At 39.9% G+C, this 15785-nt stretch overlaps 1 protein-coding gene across 1 annotated transcript in view; it reads right to left on the bottom strand.

The window, feature by feature from the left end:
* The window catches only part of STIL (STIL centriolar assembly protein), a 63917-nt gene that overhangs the window by 9629 nt on the left and 38503 nt on the right, over nt 1-15785 (bottom strand). Inside the window, exons 14-17 of the mRNA XM_023221597.1 lie at nt 12601-12766; nt 10193-10424; nt 3326-3536; nt 747-994 (exon numbers count right to left, since the gene is read on the bottom strand). Of these exons, the coding sequence (XP_023077365.1) occupies nt 747-994; nt 3326-3536; nt 10193-10424; nt 12601-12766 (857 nt within the window). The remainder of the gene's footprint in view (nt 1-746; nt 995-3325; nt 3537-10192; nt 10425-12600; nt 12767-15785) is intronic.

The raw sequence follows: 15785 nt of genomic DNA, 5'->3' as shown, positions 1-15785 counted from the left end.
TTCACCATCTTGGCCAGGCTGGTCTCAAACTCCTGACCTCGTGATCCACCAGCCTGGCCTAAGAAAAGTAACTTTGGAATAGTCAGGTAGGAATGTGGGGAGTTGTGGCTTTTGCATTTTATCTTACACTCTCTTCTGTATTGTTTGTTTTTTAAAACCATCAATTTTTATTACTTTTTAAATTAGAAAACAAAAAGTAATTAACAGAAAATATGCTAGCCTTAATAATATAATCTCCAGACTTTATTTTTTTTTTAATAAGTTATGTGCTGAGGTCATCTTTGGTGGAAAGGAATCTGAACAGAAGGACATGACCAATTGGGCACATTCCTAGAAAAAAGAAATGGTTTTGCTTTTTAGATGGTACAATTGTATAACTGTACATCCAGTAGCTGGCACAGACCTTATCACCTCCAGAAAGACTTTTCAGATGCTACCAAGTGAAATTCCTTTCTCTTTCCTCAAGACTCCTAAAGTATTTTGTTGGCCTATCCAGCCAGGAGTCATCTCATAATATCTCTCAAATTACTTATGTAAGTAACCATCTCTCCCATGAAAATGAAGAATCTCTTATTCATCATGCATATGGTAGGCCCTGAATAAATGGTGAATCAACTGAATTGAGGCACAAACATAACTTTTCTGATGAGATTGCCACAATACATCTAGCCAATGATGGGCAAAAATTATAACATTTTTTAAAAATAAAATTTACTCTCCCTTTAAAACAAAATTGTAAAAGTTACCTGGCGTGATCCACGTTATGTGCATTTTTCTTCACTTTAGTGGGAGAATCAATTTTTACTCCAAGGCTTCTTAGTTGCTTAAGAGTTGCATTAAGAACACAATCTTTGTCCACCAGTCTTGAATGTGTGTTTTTCTTTGTATGGTAAACATTTTGGGTTCTGGTGCATTCATGACTGATAATTACCGCTTTGGTAGATGGCTGCTCAGTTTCCTTGGAGGAACTACTCAATAGGTGGTTTACTTGACCCTGACAAAAATAAAAAAAAAAAATTTTTGAAAAATCACTATTAACAATGTTAGGGCTAGGTGTGGTAGTTCACGCCTATAATCCCAGCACTTTGGGAAGCCGAGGCAGGAGGATCGCTTGAGCCCAGGAATTCAAGACCCTGGGCAACACAGCGAGATCCTGTCTCTACAAAAAACTAAAAATTAGCTGGGCATGCTGGCACACGCCTGTAGTTCCAGCTACTAAGGAGGCTGAAGTAGGAGGACCACTTGAGTCACAAGGCTAAGGCTTGTTAGCCGTGATTGTGCCACTATATGCTGCGTGACAAAGTGAGACTCTGTCTCTAAAAAAATAAAAATAAAAAAAAGTTAAAAAACAATTTTACAATAAGACCTTAATGATACAATAAGGCCAGGGAAAATCAGTATCTTGTCAAATTCCACAAAGTATCAAGTAAGCAGGTATTATGGTATTATTTGCAGGTATTATGGAGTTTTTATAGAAGCACATCCTAATGAACAATTTCATCAGACCCTAGAGAAAACAGAATGTTTGTTCAGACTTCATTCACTCAAAAACCAACATAGGCTGGGCACGGTGGCTCACACCTATAATCCCAGCCCTTTGGGAGGCCAAGGTGGGCAGATCAATTTAGGTCAGGAGTTCAAGACCAGCCTAGCCAACATGGTGAAACTCTGTCTCTAACAAAAATACAAAAATTAGCCAGGTGTGGTGGCACGTGCCTGTGGTCCCAGCTATTCGGGAGGCTGAGGCATGGGAATCACTTGAACCCAGAAGGCCCAGGTTGCAGAGAGCTGAGATGGCGCCACTGTACTCCAGCCTGGGTGACAGACTGAGACTCTGTCTAAAAAAAATAAAATAAAATAGAAAATAAATAAATAAAAACAAAAACCAACATATTTAAAAATCACTTGAGTACAGGCGCATGGCTCAAACCTGTAATCCCAGCACTTTGGGAGGCCAAGGCGGGCCAGGAATTCAAGACCAGCCTGGCCAACATAGTGAAACCCTGTCTCTGCTAAAAATATAAAAATTAGCCGGGTGTGGTGGCGTGCACCTGTGGTCCCAGCCTCTTGAAAGGCTGAGGCAGGAGAATCACTTGAACCTGGGAGGGAGAAGCTGCAGTGAGCTGAGATCATGTCATTGCACTCCAGCCTGGGCAACAGAGTGAGACTCTGTCTCAAAAAAAAAAAACCCCAGATGTGGTAGCAGGTGCCTGTTAGTCCCAGCTACCTGGAAGGCATGAGAATCGCTTGAACCCAGGAGGCAGAGGTTACAGTGAGCTGAGATCATGTCACTGCACTCCAGCCTGGGCGACACAGCAAGACCCTGTCTCAAAAAAAAAAAAAAAACCTCTTTTGAGTAATTTTCTAAGTATTTTCGAAGATTTATGCTCAATTTTTTAAAAACAACTTTTAAATAATGCTTTCATTTGAAAAGTGATATGTTTCAGTTATAAATTAGGCCTTTATGATATTCACAGAATTAGGCTCCTTTTCTTCTTACTTTCTAAAAGTAAGAATGACCTGTGATACTATTTCTGCATATTTCATTCGCTGAGCATACAAGCTGCTAGCACCAGTCTAGGACCTAGCAAGCAAATAACAAATAAGTGTTCACTGATGAATACATAGGGCCCTGTGAAGTATGTTTAATTAGCCTTCTCACAAATGGACAAATCAAATGTTCTACAATTTGGATGAAAGTGACAGTCAGGGTTTCTCTATCTTTTAAGTCCCAGATCACATTTTAAGTTTTATAAGACTAGTTCCTCTAATCAGAATTATCCCTTTATTCTGTGTTCTCTTTGCTTTACACTACTCCTCCTCAACAGCCTGTCTTGTAATTGTTTACTAGTCTGCATGTGCTGTTGTTTCCCCTAGGCTCTCAAGGGCACAGAGTGTCATATTCACCTTTATATTATCGATTTCACTGAGCCTACTGTCTTAGACTAAGCTAAGTATTTAATAAACATTGGCTTACCTAAACTAAAATCAGTAAATATTATCATAAATATCCCACTACTTTCCAATTTTCAAATTTCCAAGAAACTTGCTTATTTTCTAATACTAATTTTGGTTTGAATTAGGCATATCAATATTTATACTTTAAAAATAAAGCTGTGTTTTTCTAAGTACTTAAGTATATTTACAGTAAATTACTGAATTTAAGTTATAATTTGTGAAATCTAAAAGAAATGCTACATTGTTAATTAGGCAAAAATCTTTTTATGTTAAGGTCTCCATCAGTTTAAACCTAGGAAAAGCTTAACTAGTATATTCTATACTAAATAACCTTCTCAAAAAGATGAAATGATCTACATTTTCTTACCAATAAATCCTGGTAAATTTTCTGGTTATCTGATGGTTGATGAGGCAAGGGTTGCATTACTTGCTCAATTTTTGGTTCCCCTGATGTTTCAGAATTGTTACTGGCACCCCCTGTTGGTCCAGTCTGTAAACACATGCTTATACTTTCTGCCAGCTGGCCATTTGGAAACACAGGTACATCAGGTTCTTTTCTCACAACTAGAGAAGAGCTGCTGGGAAGGATATATAATGTGTTAGTCACTGAGGTACCTTTAACATATAATTGAAATGTAGTAACTTTACAAGACAGGGTTAAGACTCAAGCAGCATCTGGTTTGTATTTGTAGCTTAGTGATGCTACATAAACACCCCATCTTAGCCAGGTGCAGTGGCTCATGCCTGTATTCTGTGTTTCGGGAGAGCAAGGCAAGAGAAGTTTGAGGTGAGAAGTTCAAGATCAGACTGGGGAATATTGGGAGACCCCACCTTCACAAAAAATTTGTTTTAATTAGCTGAGTGTGGCACCATGCACCTGTAATCCTAGCTGCTCAGGAGGCTTAGCAAGAGAATCACTTAGCCCAGGAACTCGAGGTTGCAGTGAGCTATGATTGTACCATGTACTCAGCCTATGCATCAGAGCAAGGTCCTGTTTCCATAAGAAACAAAAACAAAAACACTCCATTTTAACAGGCTGCATATAAACGAAACCATGGTACCTTTTAACTTGTGTTACTTATATTTAAGACAACTTTCTTTGAAGCCTGGAAAACAAGCTGTTGACTTCTCCTGAACTTGATGGCAATGGAAATTTTTAGAGCATTTAAATATTTTAGATATGTTATTTGTTCATTTCAAGTTTCTTATTTTTATTTTTATTTTTTTTGAGACAGAGTCTCACCGTGTCACTCAGGCTGGAGTGTAATGGTGTGATCTCGGCTCACCGTAAACTCCGCCTCCCAGGTTCAGGCGATTCTCCTGCCTCAGCCTCCTGAGTAGCTGGGATTACAGGCGTGTGCCACCATGGCCGGCTAGTTTTTGTATTTTTAGTAGAGATGGGGTTTCACCATGTTGGACAGGCTGGTCTCAAACTCCTGATCTCAGGTGATCTGCCTGCCTCGACCTCCCCAAGTGCTGGGATTACAGGCATGAGCCACTGCACCTGGCCTCAAGGATTTAAAAATATCTGCCTTGGTGTCTAACCTAGGAAGCGAAAACCAAAACTGAAAAAGAACAAACCCAAAACATTAAAGATTACAAGGGTCCTTAATAAAATAACACCAAGAGCTAGATAGCTCCTTTCACCATGTGAGGACACAACGAAGAGGCATCAACTATGAACCAGGAAATGGGCCCTTACAAGACATTACATCTGCTGGTGTCTCAATCTTGGAGTTTCCAACCCTCAGAACAATGAGAAATAAATTTGTTGTTTAGAAGTCAAAATAAATAAATAAATGTCTACGCTCTTTAGGGGGAAGAAAAAGAAATAAATAAAAATGTCAAATCTCAACAAAAGATTAAATAAAAAAATTTAAAATGCTTCTAATATGCCAAGTGTTATTAGGTATATCCAAAGCACAGCTTCTAAAGAAAAATATGGATCATTTTAAAAGAAAGTCTCTATAAATACTACATACCACTACTCACTGCTGGGAAAAGGTAATCAATAACCAATTAAGCTCCAAGGCAAATAAATTTATCTTTCACAGACTGCTTCAACATCAGAAACACTGATCCAACAAGATATCTAAGGGGGACTGGAAGCCCCAGAGTTGGGTTTCATCTATGAATACTCAGCAGTGGGAACCAGAGCACGAATCAGACCAAATGTGCGAGAAAGATCCCAGAGAAGCACCAAAACCACCATAGACAACACTGGAGAAAGTATTTATTCCAAATCAACAACCCAAATCGATGCTGAACAAAGATTAGATTTACATCTAGTTATCTGGTGGGATCAGTTAATTAATTGCTCTGAAAAAGCAATTAACTTCATTCTATCCATTAACTCAGATCTGTTTCTAAAGTTAAAAAAAAAAAAAAAAAAAAAAAGGCAGAACAAGGGCATGGTGGCTCACAGCTGTAATTAATTCCAGCACTTTGGGAGGCCGAGGCAAGCGGATCACTTGAGGTCAGGAGTTCGAGACCATCCTGGCCAACATGGTGAAACACCGTGTTCACTAAAAATGCAAAAATTAGCTGGGTGTGGTGGCGCACACTTGTAATCCCAGCTCCTTGAGAGGCTGAGGCAGAAGGATCTCTGGAACCCAGGAGGTGGAGGTTGCAGTGAACCAAGATCACACCACAGCACTCCAGCCTGAGTGACAGAGCAACACTCTATCTCAAAAACAAAACAAAACAAAACAAAACACCGCAACAGATTGGATATTTTTAAAAATTCCAATCTGAAAACCCCCATTATTCTAGAAAGTAGTCTGCAGTTTACAGAGTTAAGTCAAGGAGAATAAGTAAAGATCCCATGGTTTGCTCCTCTTTGTCCTCAGTTTCTATAATTATTCTAAATAAACTGCAGACTTAGTTTGGGGCTCACCCCATGGGGAACCAGACACTGGGTCAAACTGTAGTTTTTTTAATTAATTATTTTTTTTGAAACAGAGTTGGCCGGGCATGGTGGCTCACACCTTTAATCCCAGCACTTTGGGAGGCTGAGGCGGGTGGATCATCTGGGGTCAGGAGTTGGAGACCAGCCTGGCCAACATGGAGAAACCCTGTCTTTACTAAAAATACAAAAATTAATCGGGCATGGTGGCAGGTGTCTGTAATCCTAGCTACTTGGCAGGCTGAGGCAGGAGAATCGCTTGTACCCAGGAGGCGGAGGGTGCAGTGAGTCGAGATTGCACCACTGCACTCCAGCCTGGATGACAGAGCAAGACTCTGTCTCAAAAAAACAAAAAACAAAACAAAACAAAAAAAGTCTCTCTCTGTCACCCAGGCTGGAGTGAGTGCAGTGGCGTGATAACAGCTCACTGCAGATCCAACTTCCCAGGCTCCAGCGATCCTCCCACCTTAGCCTCCGGAATAGCTGGGACCAAGGGCTAATTTTCGTAATCTTGGTAGAGACAGGGTTTTGCCATGTTACCCAGGCTGGTCTCAAATATCTTAGCTCAAGCAATTGGTTCACTTTGGCCTCCCAAAGTGCTAAGATTACAGGCATGAGCCACCAAGCCCAGCAAATTCTAAAAATATGGAAATTATTATGATCCTTACCCTGTAGGAACTCAATCTAACATACACAAAAGAGCTTTTCCGTATACTGTGCCACATACAATGAGTGCTTAATTGAATCTTGTAATTAAAACATATACTATACTAAAAGGAGATGTTTCTCTGTAGTTTTCTGAAGGGACATGTTTACTGTTTTAACCATGACTGTAATCACAATGATTTAAAATGTCAAATATCACAAGGCTTATAATCTCTAAAAAGTAATCTACTGCCCGCCCCATGCCACCTCACCAGTTCACCTTTTTTTTTTAGAAACGGAGTCTCACTCTGCTATTTAAGCTGGAGTACAACGGCACTTATCATAGATCACTGCAACCTCATACTTCTGGCCTCAAACCCTCCTGTTTCAGCCTCCTGAGTAGGTGGAACTACTACAGGCACATATCACCACACCCAGCTAAGTTAAAATATTTTTTTATAGAGACAGGGTCTCACTATTTTGTCTAGCCTGGTCTCAAATTCCAAATTAATCTCTTTAAACTGTTTCATGTGCTATTATCCCAGGATGTTTTATACCTACATTTTTCTTTTACCTTCAAAATTTATCCTATACCTGATCCCTTCCACGAATTCCACAAGTCCAAGGCACCTTCATCTCACTTTGTCTTTACTCTATTAACCAGTTAGTATCCTCACTTCCACTCTTAACATCCTTCGGTTCTCCAAGAAACAATTAGAATGGCCTTCGAAAATGAAAATTAGATCATAACACTCCATTATCTAAAATCCTCCACTGGCTTTAATGAGCATGGAATAAATTCAAAATTCTTTTCTATATCCTACAAAGCCCCACATAATTTGGCTCCTACCTGTATCTCAGACTTCATTTCCTATACTCTCCCTCTCAATCACTATGTCCAGCCACACTGGCTTTCATGCTTATTTCTGTAACTTTTAAGCTCACACTTGCCATTACATTTGCTGTTTTGTCCACCTGGAATACTCATCCCCAGATATTATCATGACTGGCCCCTTCTCATCATTCAGGTCACTACTCAAATGTCACCCCCTCGGAGATGGTTTCCTTCAGCACTCTACTTAATATAGCACCTTGTACCCAGGCTACCATCCCAGTTACACTCCACTTGATCGTTCCAGTTTACTTTGTCAGAGCAGTTGTCACTATATGAAATTATGTTATTTGCAGCTCATGTGGTTAAATTCCATAAAGTGAGGAGCTTTGCCTAACCTAGTATTTGATATTTAGTGTCTAGTTTTGTGGTAGCACATACCAGAAACTCAAATAATATTTGCTGAGTTTGTTTCCAAATTTGCTGAGCATATAAACTACTTTAGGCCGTGTGCAGTGGCTCACACCAGTAATCCCAACAATTTGAAAGGCTAAGGCAGGTGGATCACCTGAGGTCAGGAGTTCAAGACCACCCTAGCTAATGTGGCGAAACCCTGTCTCTACTAAAAATACAGAAATTAGCCAGGTGTGGTGGCCTGTGCCTGTAGTCCTAGCTACTTGAGAGGCTGAGGTTGCAGTGAGTCGAGATTGTGCCACTGTATTCTAGCCTGGGAGACAGACAGAGTATCAAAAAAAAAAAAAATTAGTTTAGAATCCATTTTTTGTTTTGTTTTGAGACTTAGTATTGCTCTGTCACCCAGGCTGGAGTGCAGTGGTGCAATCTCGGTTCACTGCAACCTCCACCTCCTGGGTTCCAGCGATTCTCCTGCCTCAGCCTGCCAAGTACCTGGGACTACATGTGTGTACCACCATGCCCAGTTAATGTTTGTGTTTTTAGTAGAGAGGGGGTTTCCCATGTTGGCCAGGCTGGTCTCAAACTCCTGACCTCAGGTGATCCGCCTGCCTCAGCTTTCCAAAGTGCTGGGATTACAAGCATGAGTCACTGAGCCTGGCCTAAAATACTTATTTAATGGAAAATTTCATAATGAAAAATTTCAAACACGAGAGAATTATTTTACAAATCAGCACATACAATCAACTTCAAAAATTACCAACAAATAGTCTATCTTATTTCATTTATACTCCTAGCCATTCCATTATCTCACAGAATTAACTTGAAGCAAATCTCAGATAACATTTCATATACAAATATTCAGGTTCTATCTCTCAAAAATAGACTCTTTTATATATAATTGCAATATGGAGAATCTTTAGAAATTTCCCCATCTCACAGTGGCTCATGCCTGTAATCCCAGCACTTTGGAAGGCTGAGGCAGGTGGATCACCTAAGGTCAGGAGTTCGAGATCAGCCTGGCCAATATGGGAAGCCCCATCTCTACCAAAAATACAAAAATTAGCTGGGTGTGGTAGCACACGCCTGTAATCCCAGCTGTTTGGGAGGCTGAGGCTCAAGAATGGTTTGAACCTGGGAGGCAGAGGTTGCAGTGAGCCGAGACAGTGCCATTGCACTCCAGCTTGGGTGACTCTGTCTCAAAAAATAAATAAAATAAAATAGGCCGGGCACAATGGCTCATGCCTGTAATCCTAGCACTTTAGGAGGCCAAGGTTGGTGGATCACCTGAGGTCAGGAGTTCACGATCAGCCTGGCCAATATGGGAAACTCCATCTCTACTAAAAATACAACCAAAATTAGCCCGGTGTGGTGGCAGGCGCCTGGAATCCCAGCTACTCAGGAGGTTGAGGCAGGAAAATCACTTGAACCCAGGAGGCGGGGATTTCAGTGAGCCAAGATCGCACCATTGCACTCCAGCCTGAGCAACAAGAGCAAAACTCCATCTCAAAAATAAATACATAAATAAAATAAAATAAAGAAAAGAAATTTCTTGGCTGGGTGTGGTGGCTCATGCCTGTAATTCCAGCACTTTGGGAGGCTGAGGTGGGCAGATCATGAGGTCAGGAGATTGAGACCATCCTGGCTAACACAGTGAAACCCCATATCTACTAAAAACACAAAAACAAAATTAGCTGGGCTTGGTGGCGGGCACCTGTAGTCCCAGCTACTCGGGAGGCTGAGGCAGGAGAATGGTGTAAACCCGGGAGGCGGAGCTTGCAGTGAGCCAAGATTGTGCCACTGCACTCCAGCCTGGGCAACAGAGAGAGCCTCCATCAAAAAAAAAAAAAATTTCTCCATCTCTATCCGGAACCTAATATTATCAGAAACTCTAGGGTGAGGCCTAAGCTTGTGTATTTTTTTTTTTTTTGAGACGGAGTCTCGCTCTGTCACCCAGGCTGGAGTCCAATTTTGTGTAGTTTTGAAGTTTCCTTCCGATTTCTGATTGATCCAGACTGTTAATATAGCCAATGACTGACATCTGGAAATGGTTCTAGAAGGTTCACAGTTGACAGTTACATAGAAATCATATCAAGTAAAGACACAAATGAAAATATCAGTTAGAAAATAAATCATTTCTGAGTTAGACGATTTCAAAAAAATTAGAATGAAAAACAAAAAAAAAAAAACCTGAACAGAACGGCAACTGTAATGAATAATAATGCATTGTATATTTCAAAATTGCTAATAGCAGATTTTAAATGTTTTTACCACAGAAACAGTTAAGTATGTGAAGTGACAGATTTGTTGGTCTGATTTAATCATTCCACACTGTAAACATGCATCTAAACATTGTGCCCCACAAATATATACAATTATTATTTGTCTATTAAATTTTTTTTTTCAAAGTAGGATGAAAGACTAAATCAAAGAGACCTTACTTGGACACAGAAAGTGGCTGGTTAAATTCTTCTTCCACAGCAATGTTGCTCTCTTCAAAACTGGGAATATCAACTGCTTTTAATGAAGATGCACTACCTGGAAGACTTGTGACTTCATTATTAATATCAACAGAAAAATTCATGTCCTCACTGGAAATTTTGGTATCATCTTGCTTCAGTTGAGAGTCAGGCTCTTGATCCTCACCAGCTGCATTCCAAAACAAGCTAGCACCTGGAGGTTAAATAATTTAAGATACTGAAACAAATATTCAACTTTAAAAATAATACTCTGCCAAACCTTTGTTAAGAATAGCCATATTGGCCAGGTGCAATGGCTCACGCCTGCAATTTCAACACTTTGAGAGGCAGAGGCGGGAGGATCACTTGAGCTCAGGAGTTCGAGACCAGCCTGGGCAATATGGAGAAATCCTGTCTCTACAAAAAAAAATACAAAAAAATTAGCCAGGTGTGGTGGTGTGCCTATAGTCCCATCTACGTGGGAGGCAGAGGTGGACGATCACTTGAGCCCAGGAGGTCGATGCTGCAATGAGTTGTGATTGTGCTACTGCATTCCAGCCTGGGCAACACAGTGAGACTCTGCTTCAAAAAAAAAAAAAAAATATATACACACACACACACACACACACACACACACACACACACACACAATTACTTAGAACTAAGTTTTGAGATTATATTTTTTCAGAAATGCCAGAAAGAGGTAGGTGGAAGACAGAAAGACAAAAAACTGGGGGATGGGTGGGGTGGAAGGGCACATTCTGGGTTCTGCTTTTTCAAGGACGGTGGCTCTGAAATGATTTGTTTTACATATTAAGGTTCTGAATATGATCTGTGGGGTGGGGTGTGTATGTTGAAAACTGCTGCTCTGAATAATATGAGATAATATATAAAATACAAATCCCTAGGTTCTCTGATTTTGATACTTAAATGCAATATTTGAGAGACTATACTGGTGATGTGTCAGACATGTTTAATATCTGTAATATCAGGCAGGTATTTAAAAAAAAAATCAAATGTTTCCCAATCTTTTTTTTTCTTTTGAGACAGAGTGTCATTTTGTTGCACAGGCTGGAGTGCAATGACACAATCATGGCTCACTGCAGCCTCAACGTCCCTGGGCTCAGGTGATCCTCCCACCTCAGCTTCCTGAGTAGCTGGGACTACAGGTGTGTGCCACCATATGTGGCTAATTTTTGTATTTTTTTTAAAGATGGGGCTTCATCATGTTGACCAGGCTGGTCTCAAACTCCTGGCATCAAGCAATCCACCTGCCTTGACCTCCTAAAGTGCAGACATTATAGGCGTGAGCCACTTTGCCCAGCCTATTTCTCAATCTTTATGAACCACTTACACCTATCTTCAGAGCCATTTGCACGTAATATTTACTTACTCTCTTTCTTTAAATTAACTCTTTTTTTACTGAGCCTCATTATTTCTGTAAAATCACAGATTTGATATGCTTATTGTATTTATACCTATAAGTATTGGAAAAGATGTATTTACAAAATATAAATATTAATGTGTACAACACCCTAAATCATCTTTTGTACCACAAGCCATAGGCATTCTATAATTTGAGGAATATCGCTAATACATAATGGTTTAAATACATGGTTAAAACCAAAAAGTAGCCTGGGCGCAGTGGCTCACGCCTATAATCCCAGCACTTTGGGAGGCTGAGGTGGGCAGATCACGAGGTCAGGAATTGGAGACCAGCCTGGCCCCATCTCTACTAAAAATACAAAAATTAGCTGGGTGTGGTGGCATGTGACTGTAGTCCCAGCTACTCAGGAGAATCACTTGAACCCAGGAGGCGGAGGCTACAGTGAGCCAAGACTATGCTATTGCGCTCTAGCCTGTGTGATGGAGTGAGACTCCGTCTCAAAAAAAAAAATAAAAGTAAATCCTAGTCAAAATGGTTTCTACGCTGAGGATATACTTGGGTGATTTTATGAAAATAAATTAATACAACCAAGACTGGCTGGACGCAGTGGCTCACACCTGTAATCCCAACGCTTTGGGAGGCTGAGACAGGAGGACTGCTTGAACCTAGGATGTGGAGGTTGCAGTGAGCTGAGAGTGCACCACACTGCACTCTCACTTGGGGAACAGAGGGAGACTCTGTCTCAAAAAAAAAAAAAAAAAAAAAAAAGAATTGGGTCCAGTCTAGAAAAGTAGCAAAACCAAACAATATATCATGTTTGCATGTTTGCAGGTGTAGTTTTATTTCACAAAAACTAAAATTACCCAAAAACTTAAGTCATACTCTCATCACCTTGGTTTTGGTCCTATTGCACCGTGTACCAATTTGAAAATAAAATTCAAAAACCGGATATAAAAAGCATTTTTTAAAATGTCCTTACAAATTAAAAAAAACCTGAAATCACCTGTGCTCACAGCAATGCTTACACTTTTTCTCATGTGCAAGCCAGGGGAAGACTGTGCTTCCATGGAAACCAACTCCATTTGTCTTCCAGCTTGCACTGTGTCTTCAACGGTGGTTGTCTTAGGGGAAGAGGGCGTCAGAGACTGTGCTTCCAACAAACGCTGAATCTGTATCAATTAAAAACATACTTTAAACTGACAGGGAAGTAATCAACAAAACTGGCTGCAGTTTAATAATGAATGACAAAGCGCCCTAGTTATAAGAAACTGACTTTCAAGTCTATTTTTTCATATTTCAACTAGACCATACCATGAAACTTATTCAATATAGAAAGCCATTATCACTAGTAATTAAGAAGCACTTTAAGTATACTTTTTTTTTTTTGAGACAGGTCTTGTTCTGTCACCCAGTCATGCTGCAATCATGACTTACTGCAGCCTCAACCTCCTAGGCTCAATCAATCCTCCCACCTCAGCCTCCTGGGTAGCTGGGACTACAGGCATGCACCACCATGCCTGGCTAATTTTTGCATGTTTTGTAGAGATGGAGTTTTGCCATGTTGCCCAGGCTGGTTTTGAACTCCTGGCCTCAAGCAATCCGTCCACCTCAGCCTTTTAAGTATACATTTAAAAGCAAAACATAAAGGTGTTTAGCTTAGTATTCATAAGTTGATACTCATGTAAAAAAATGTGAATGGTTAATATTTCAAACTAACATTCTATTCCTATTTCACTTATAAATCAAAAGTTAGATTGGAGGTATACTCTGATTCCATATACCAAATACTGAACATATCACACAAGATTATTATAACGGCAAATCAGAATTGCCCAGGTTTGGCCATGTTGAAATTGGATATATTAATAACAATGGCTAACAGTTACTGAGCGCCTGTTGTTTGCAAGACCCTATTACTATAGGCATTTATGTATGATTTTTTTACAACAATCTTCTGAAGAGTATACTACAATTAAACCTTTTTTTACAAGTAAGAAAACCTGAGGCAAGGAAAAAGTTAAGTTACCTGTACAGGTCATATAACAAGTAGCAAATCTGAAAGCTGAGGTTCAAACACCAAAAGCCTCCCCTCTTCCTTTTTAAATTGAGATATAATTCACGTACCATGAAATTAGCTGCTTTAAAGTGTACAATTCAGTGGTTTTTGGTATACTCACAGTGTGCAACAATCACCACTATCTGATTCCAGAACATTTTCATCAAACCCCCAAAACTCTGTACCCATTAGCAGCCACTCCCTATTGCCCTTCTTCCCAGCCCTTGATGGTCTAACATGATTTCTATCTCTGAATTTGCCTGTTCTGGACATTTTATATAAACAGTACCATACTGTAGCCTTGTATCTGGCTTCTTTCACCACTTGGCATAATGTTTTGAAGGTTCAACCATGTTGTAGCATTTACTAACACTTTATTGCTTCTGATTGCTGAATAACATCCCCTCATATGGATATGTCACATTGTGCTTTTCCACTCATCAGTTGACAGACAATTTAGGTTGTTTTCACTTTGGGCTATTAGGAATAATGGTACTATGGACATTTATATACAGCTTTTTGTGAGGACATATTTTTTTCACTTCTGTTGGTTATGTAACTAGGAGTGGAAGAGCCTCCCTTTGTAAACATTACGATTTTCTGCTTCTCTACAAATGGCACTACTGTGCTCAATATAGTTATTTTTAGTGGATTAACCTTATTAATATAGGAAAATCAGTATCATCAATCAATTATTAAGGTCAGTAGAAATATAAACTGCGCTAATAGTATAAAATGGCATGTGTATTTATAGTGGTTTGGAGTACGGGCTTTGGTATCATATGGCTATAAGTTTAAATCCTACCCTGCTACCTTTTGGAAAAGTTAACCACTATGAGCTTCAATATCACCTAAAACTAAGGTTGTTAAAAGAGATAAATGAAACAGTTATAATTTGTTGCGTACTTACTATAGCTAGGTCCCATACTAAGCACTTTATATACATACATACACACACACACACGCTCATTTAACCCTCAAATCTGCAGATAATACTGATAATTTCTCCCATTTTATAGATGAGAAAAGTGAGGTGTAGAGAAATCACATAGGAAATGCACAATAAAAGACATTACACACACTCAGGTCCTAAAATTGATCACCCAGTGTTTTTAAAACATTAATCACTAGAATTCTATAGTACATTTTAACATTTGAAATAGCTAATATTCTCTCTTTCTCAAAACTTTTATTTTTTGTTTTTTTGAGATAGAGTCTCACCCTGTCGCCCAGGCTGAAGTGCAGTCGCACATCTCGGCTCACTGTAAGCTCCGCCTCCCGGGTTCATGCCATTCTCCTGCCTCAGCCTCCCAAGTAGCTGGGACTACAGGCACCCGCCATCACGTCCGGCTAATTTTTTCTATTTTTTTAGTAAAGACTGGGTTTCACCATGTTAGCCAGGATGGTCTCAATCTCCTGACCTGGTGATCTGCCCGCCTCGGCCTCCCAAAGTGCTGGGATTACAGGCGTGATCCACCAGGCCTGGCCTCTTTCTCAGAACTTTTAAGGATCATCTGGCAGGACTTCAGTGTTATTTTTCAAAGTCCTCTCCTCAAACTGCATCTTCTCCATTAAAAAAAAAAAAAAAAAAAGCCATTGAAGTTGGAATATTAAAATATAAAGCTGTGGGTGATTAAATCAAATGGTAACTAGTAGTGGTGGGGCAGGCAGATCAGTGGAGCAGAATATAGTTCAGAAATAGATGCAAACATATGATACTTTCATTATACAATAAAAAATGCATCTCTTGCTGGGTGCGGTGGCTCATGCCTGTAATCTCAGCACTTTGGGAGGCCAAGGCAGGTGGATTACCTGAGGTCAGGTGTTCAAGACCAGTCTAGCCAACATGGTGGAACCCTGTCTCTACTAAAAATACAAAAATTAGCTGGGCGTGGCGGCGCACGGCTGCAATCCCAGCTACTCAGGTGGTAAAGGCAAGAGAAGCACTTGCACCCAGGAGGCGGAGGTTGCAGTGAACCGAGATCACACCAGTGCCCTCCAGCCTGGGCAACAGAGCAAGACCCTGTCTCAGCAACAACAACAACAACAACAACAACAAAAAGCATCTCTAAATCATTCATAAAAAGATACATATTTATTAAATAAATATATAAGGCCAATCATCTGATTAA

The sequence above is a fragment of the Piliocolobus tephrosceles genome, chromosome 1 (assembly GCF_002776525.5).
Source record: "Piliocolobus tephrosceles isolate RC106 chromosome 1, ASM277652v3, whole genome shotgun sequence".
In the NCBI taxonomy this organism is placed as follows: Eukaryota; Metazoa; Chordata; class Mammalia; order Primates; family Cercopithecidae; genus Piliocolobus; species Piliocolobus tephrosceles.
Note: the sequence above shows the minus strand (reverse complement) of the source record. Positions and strands in the feature narration are given on the sequence as shown.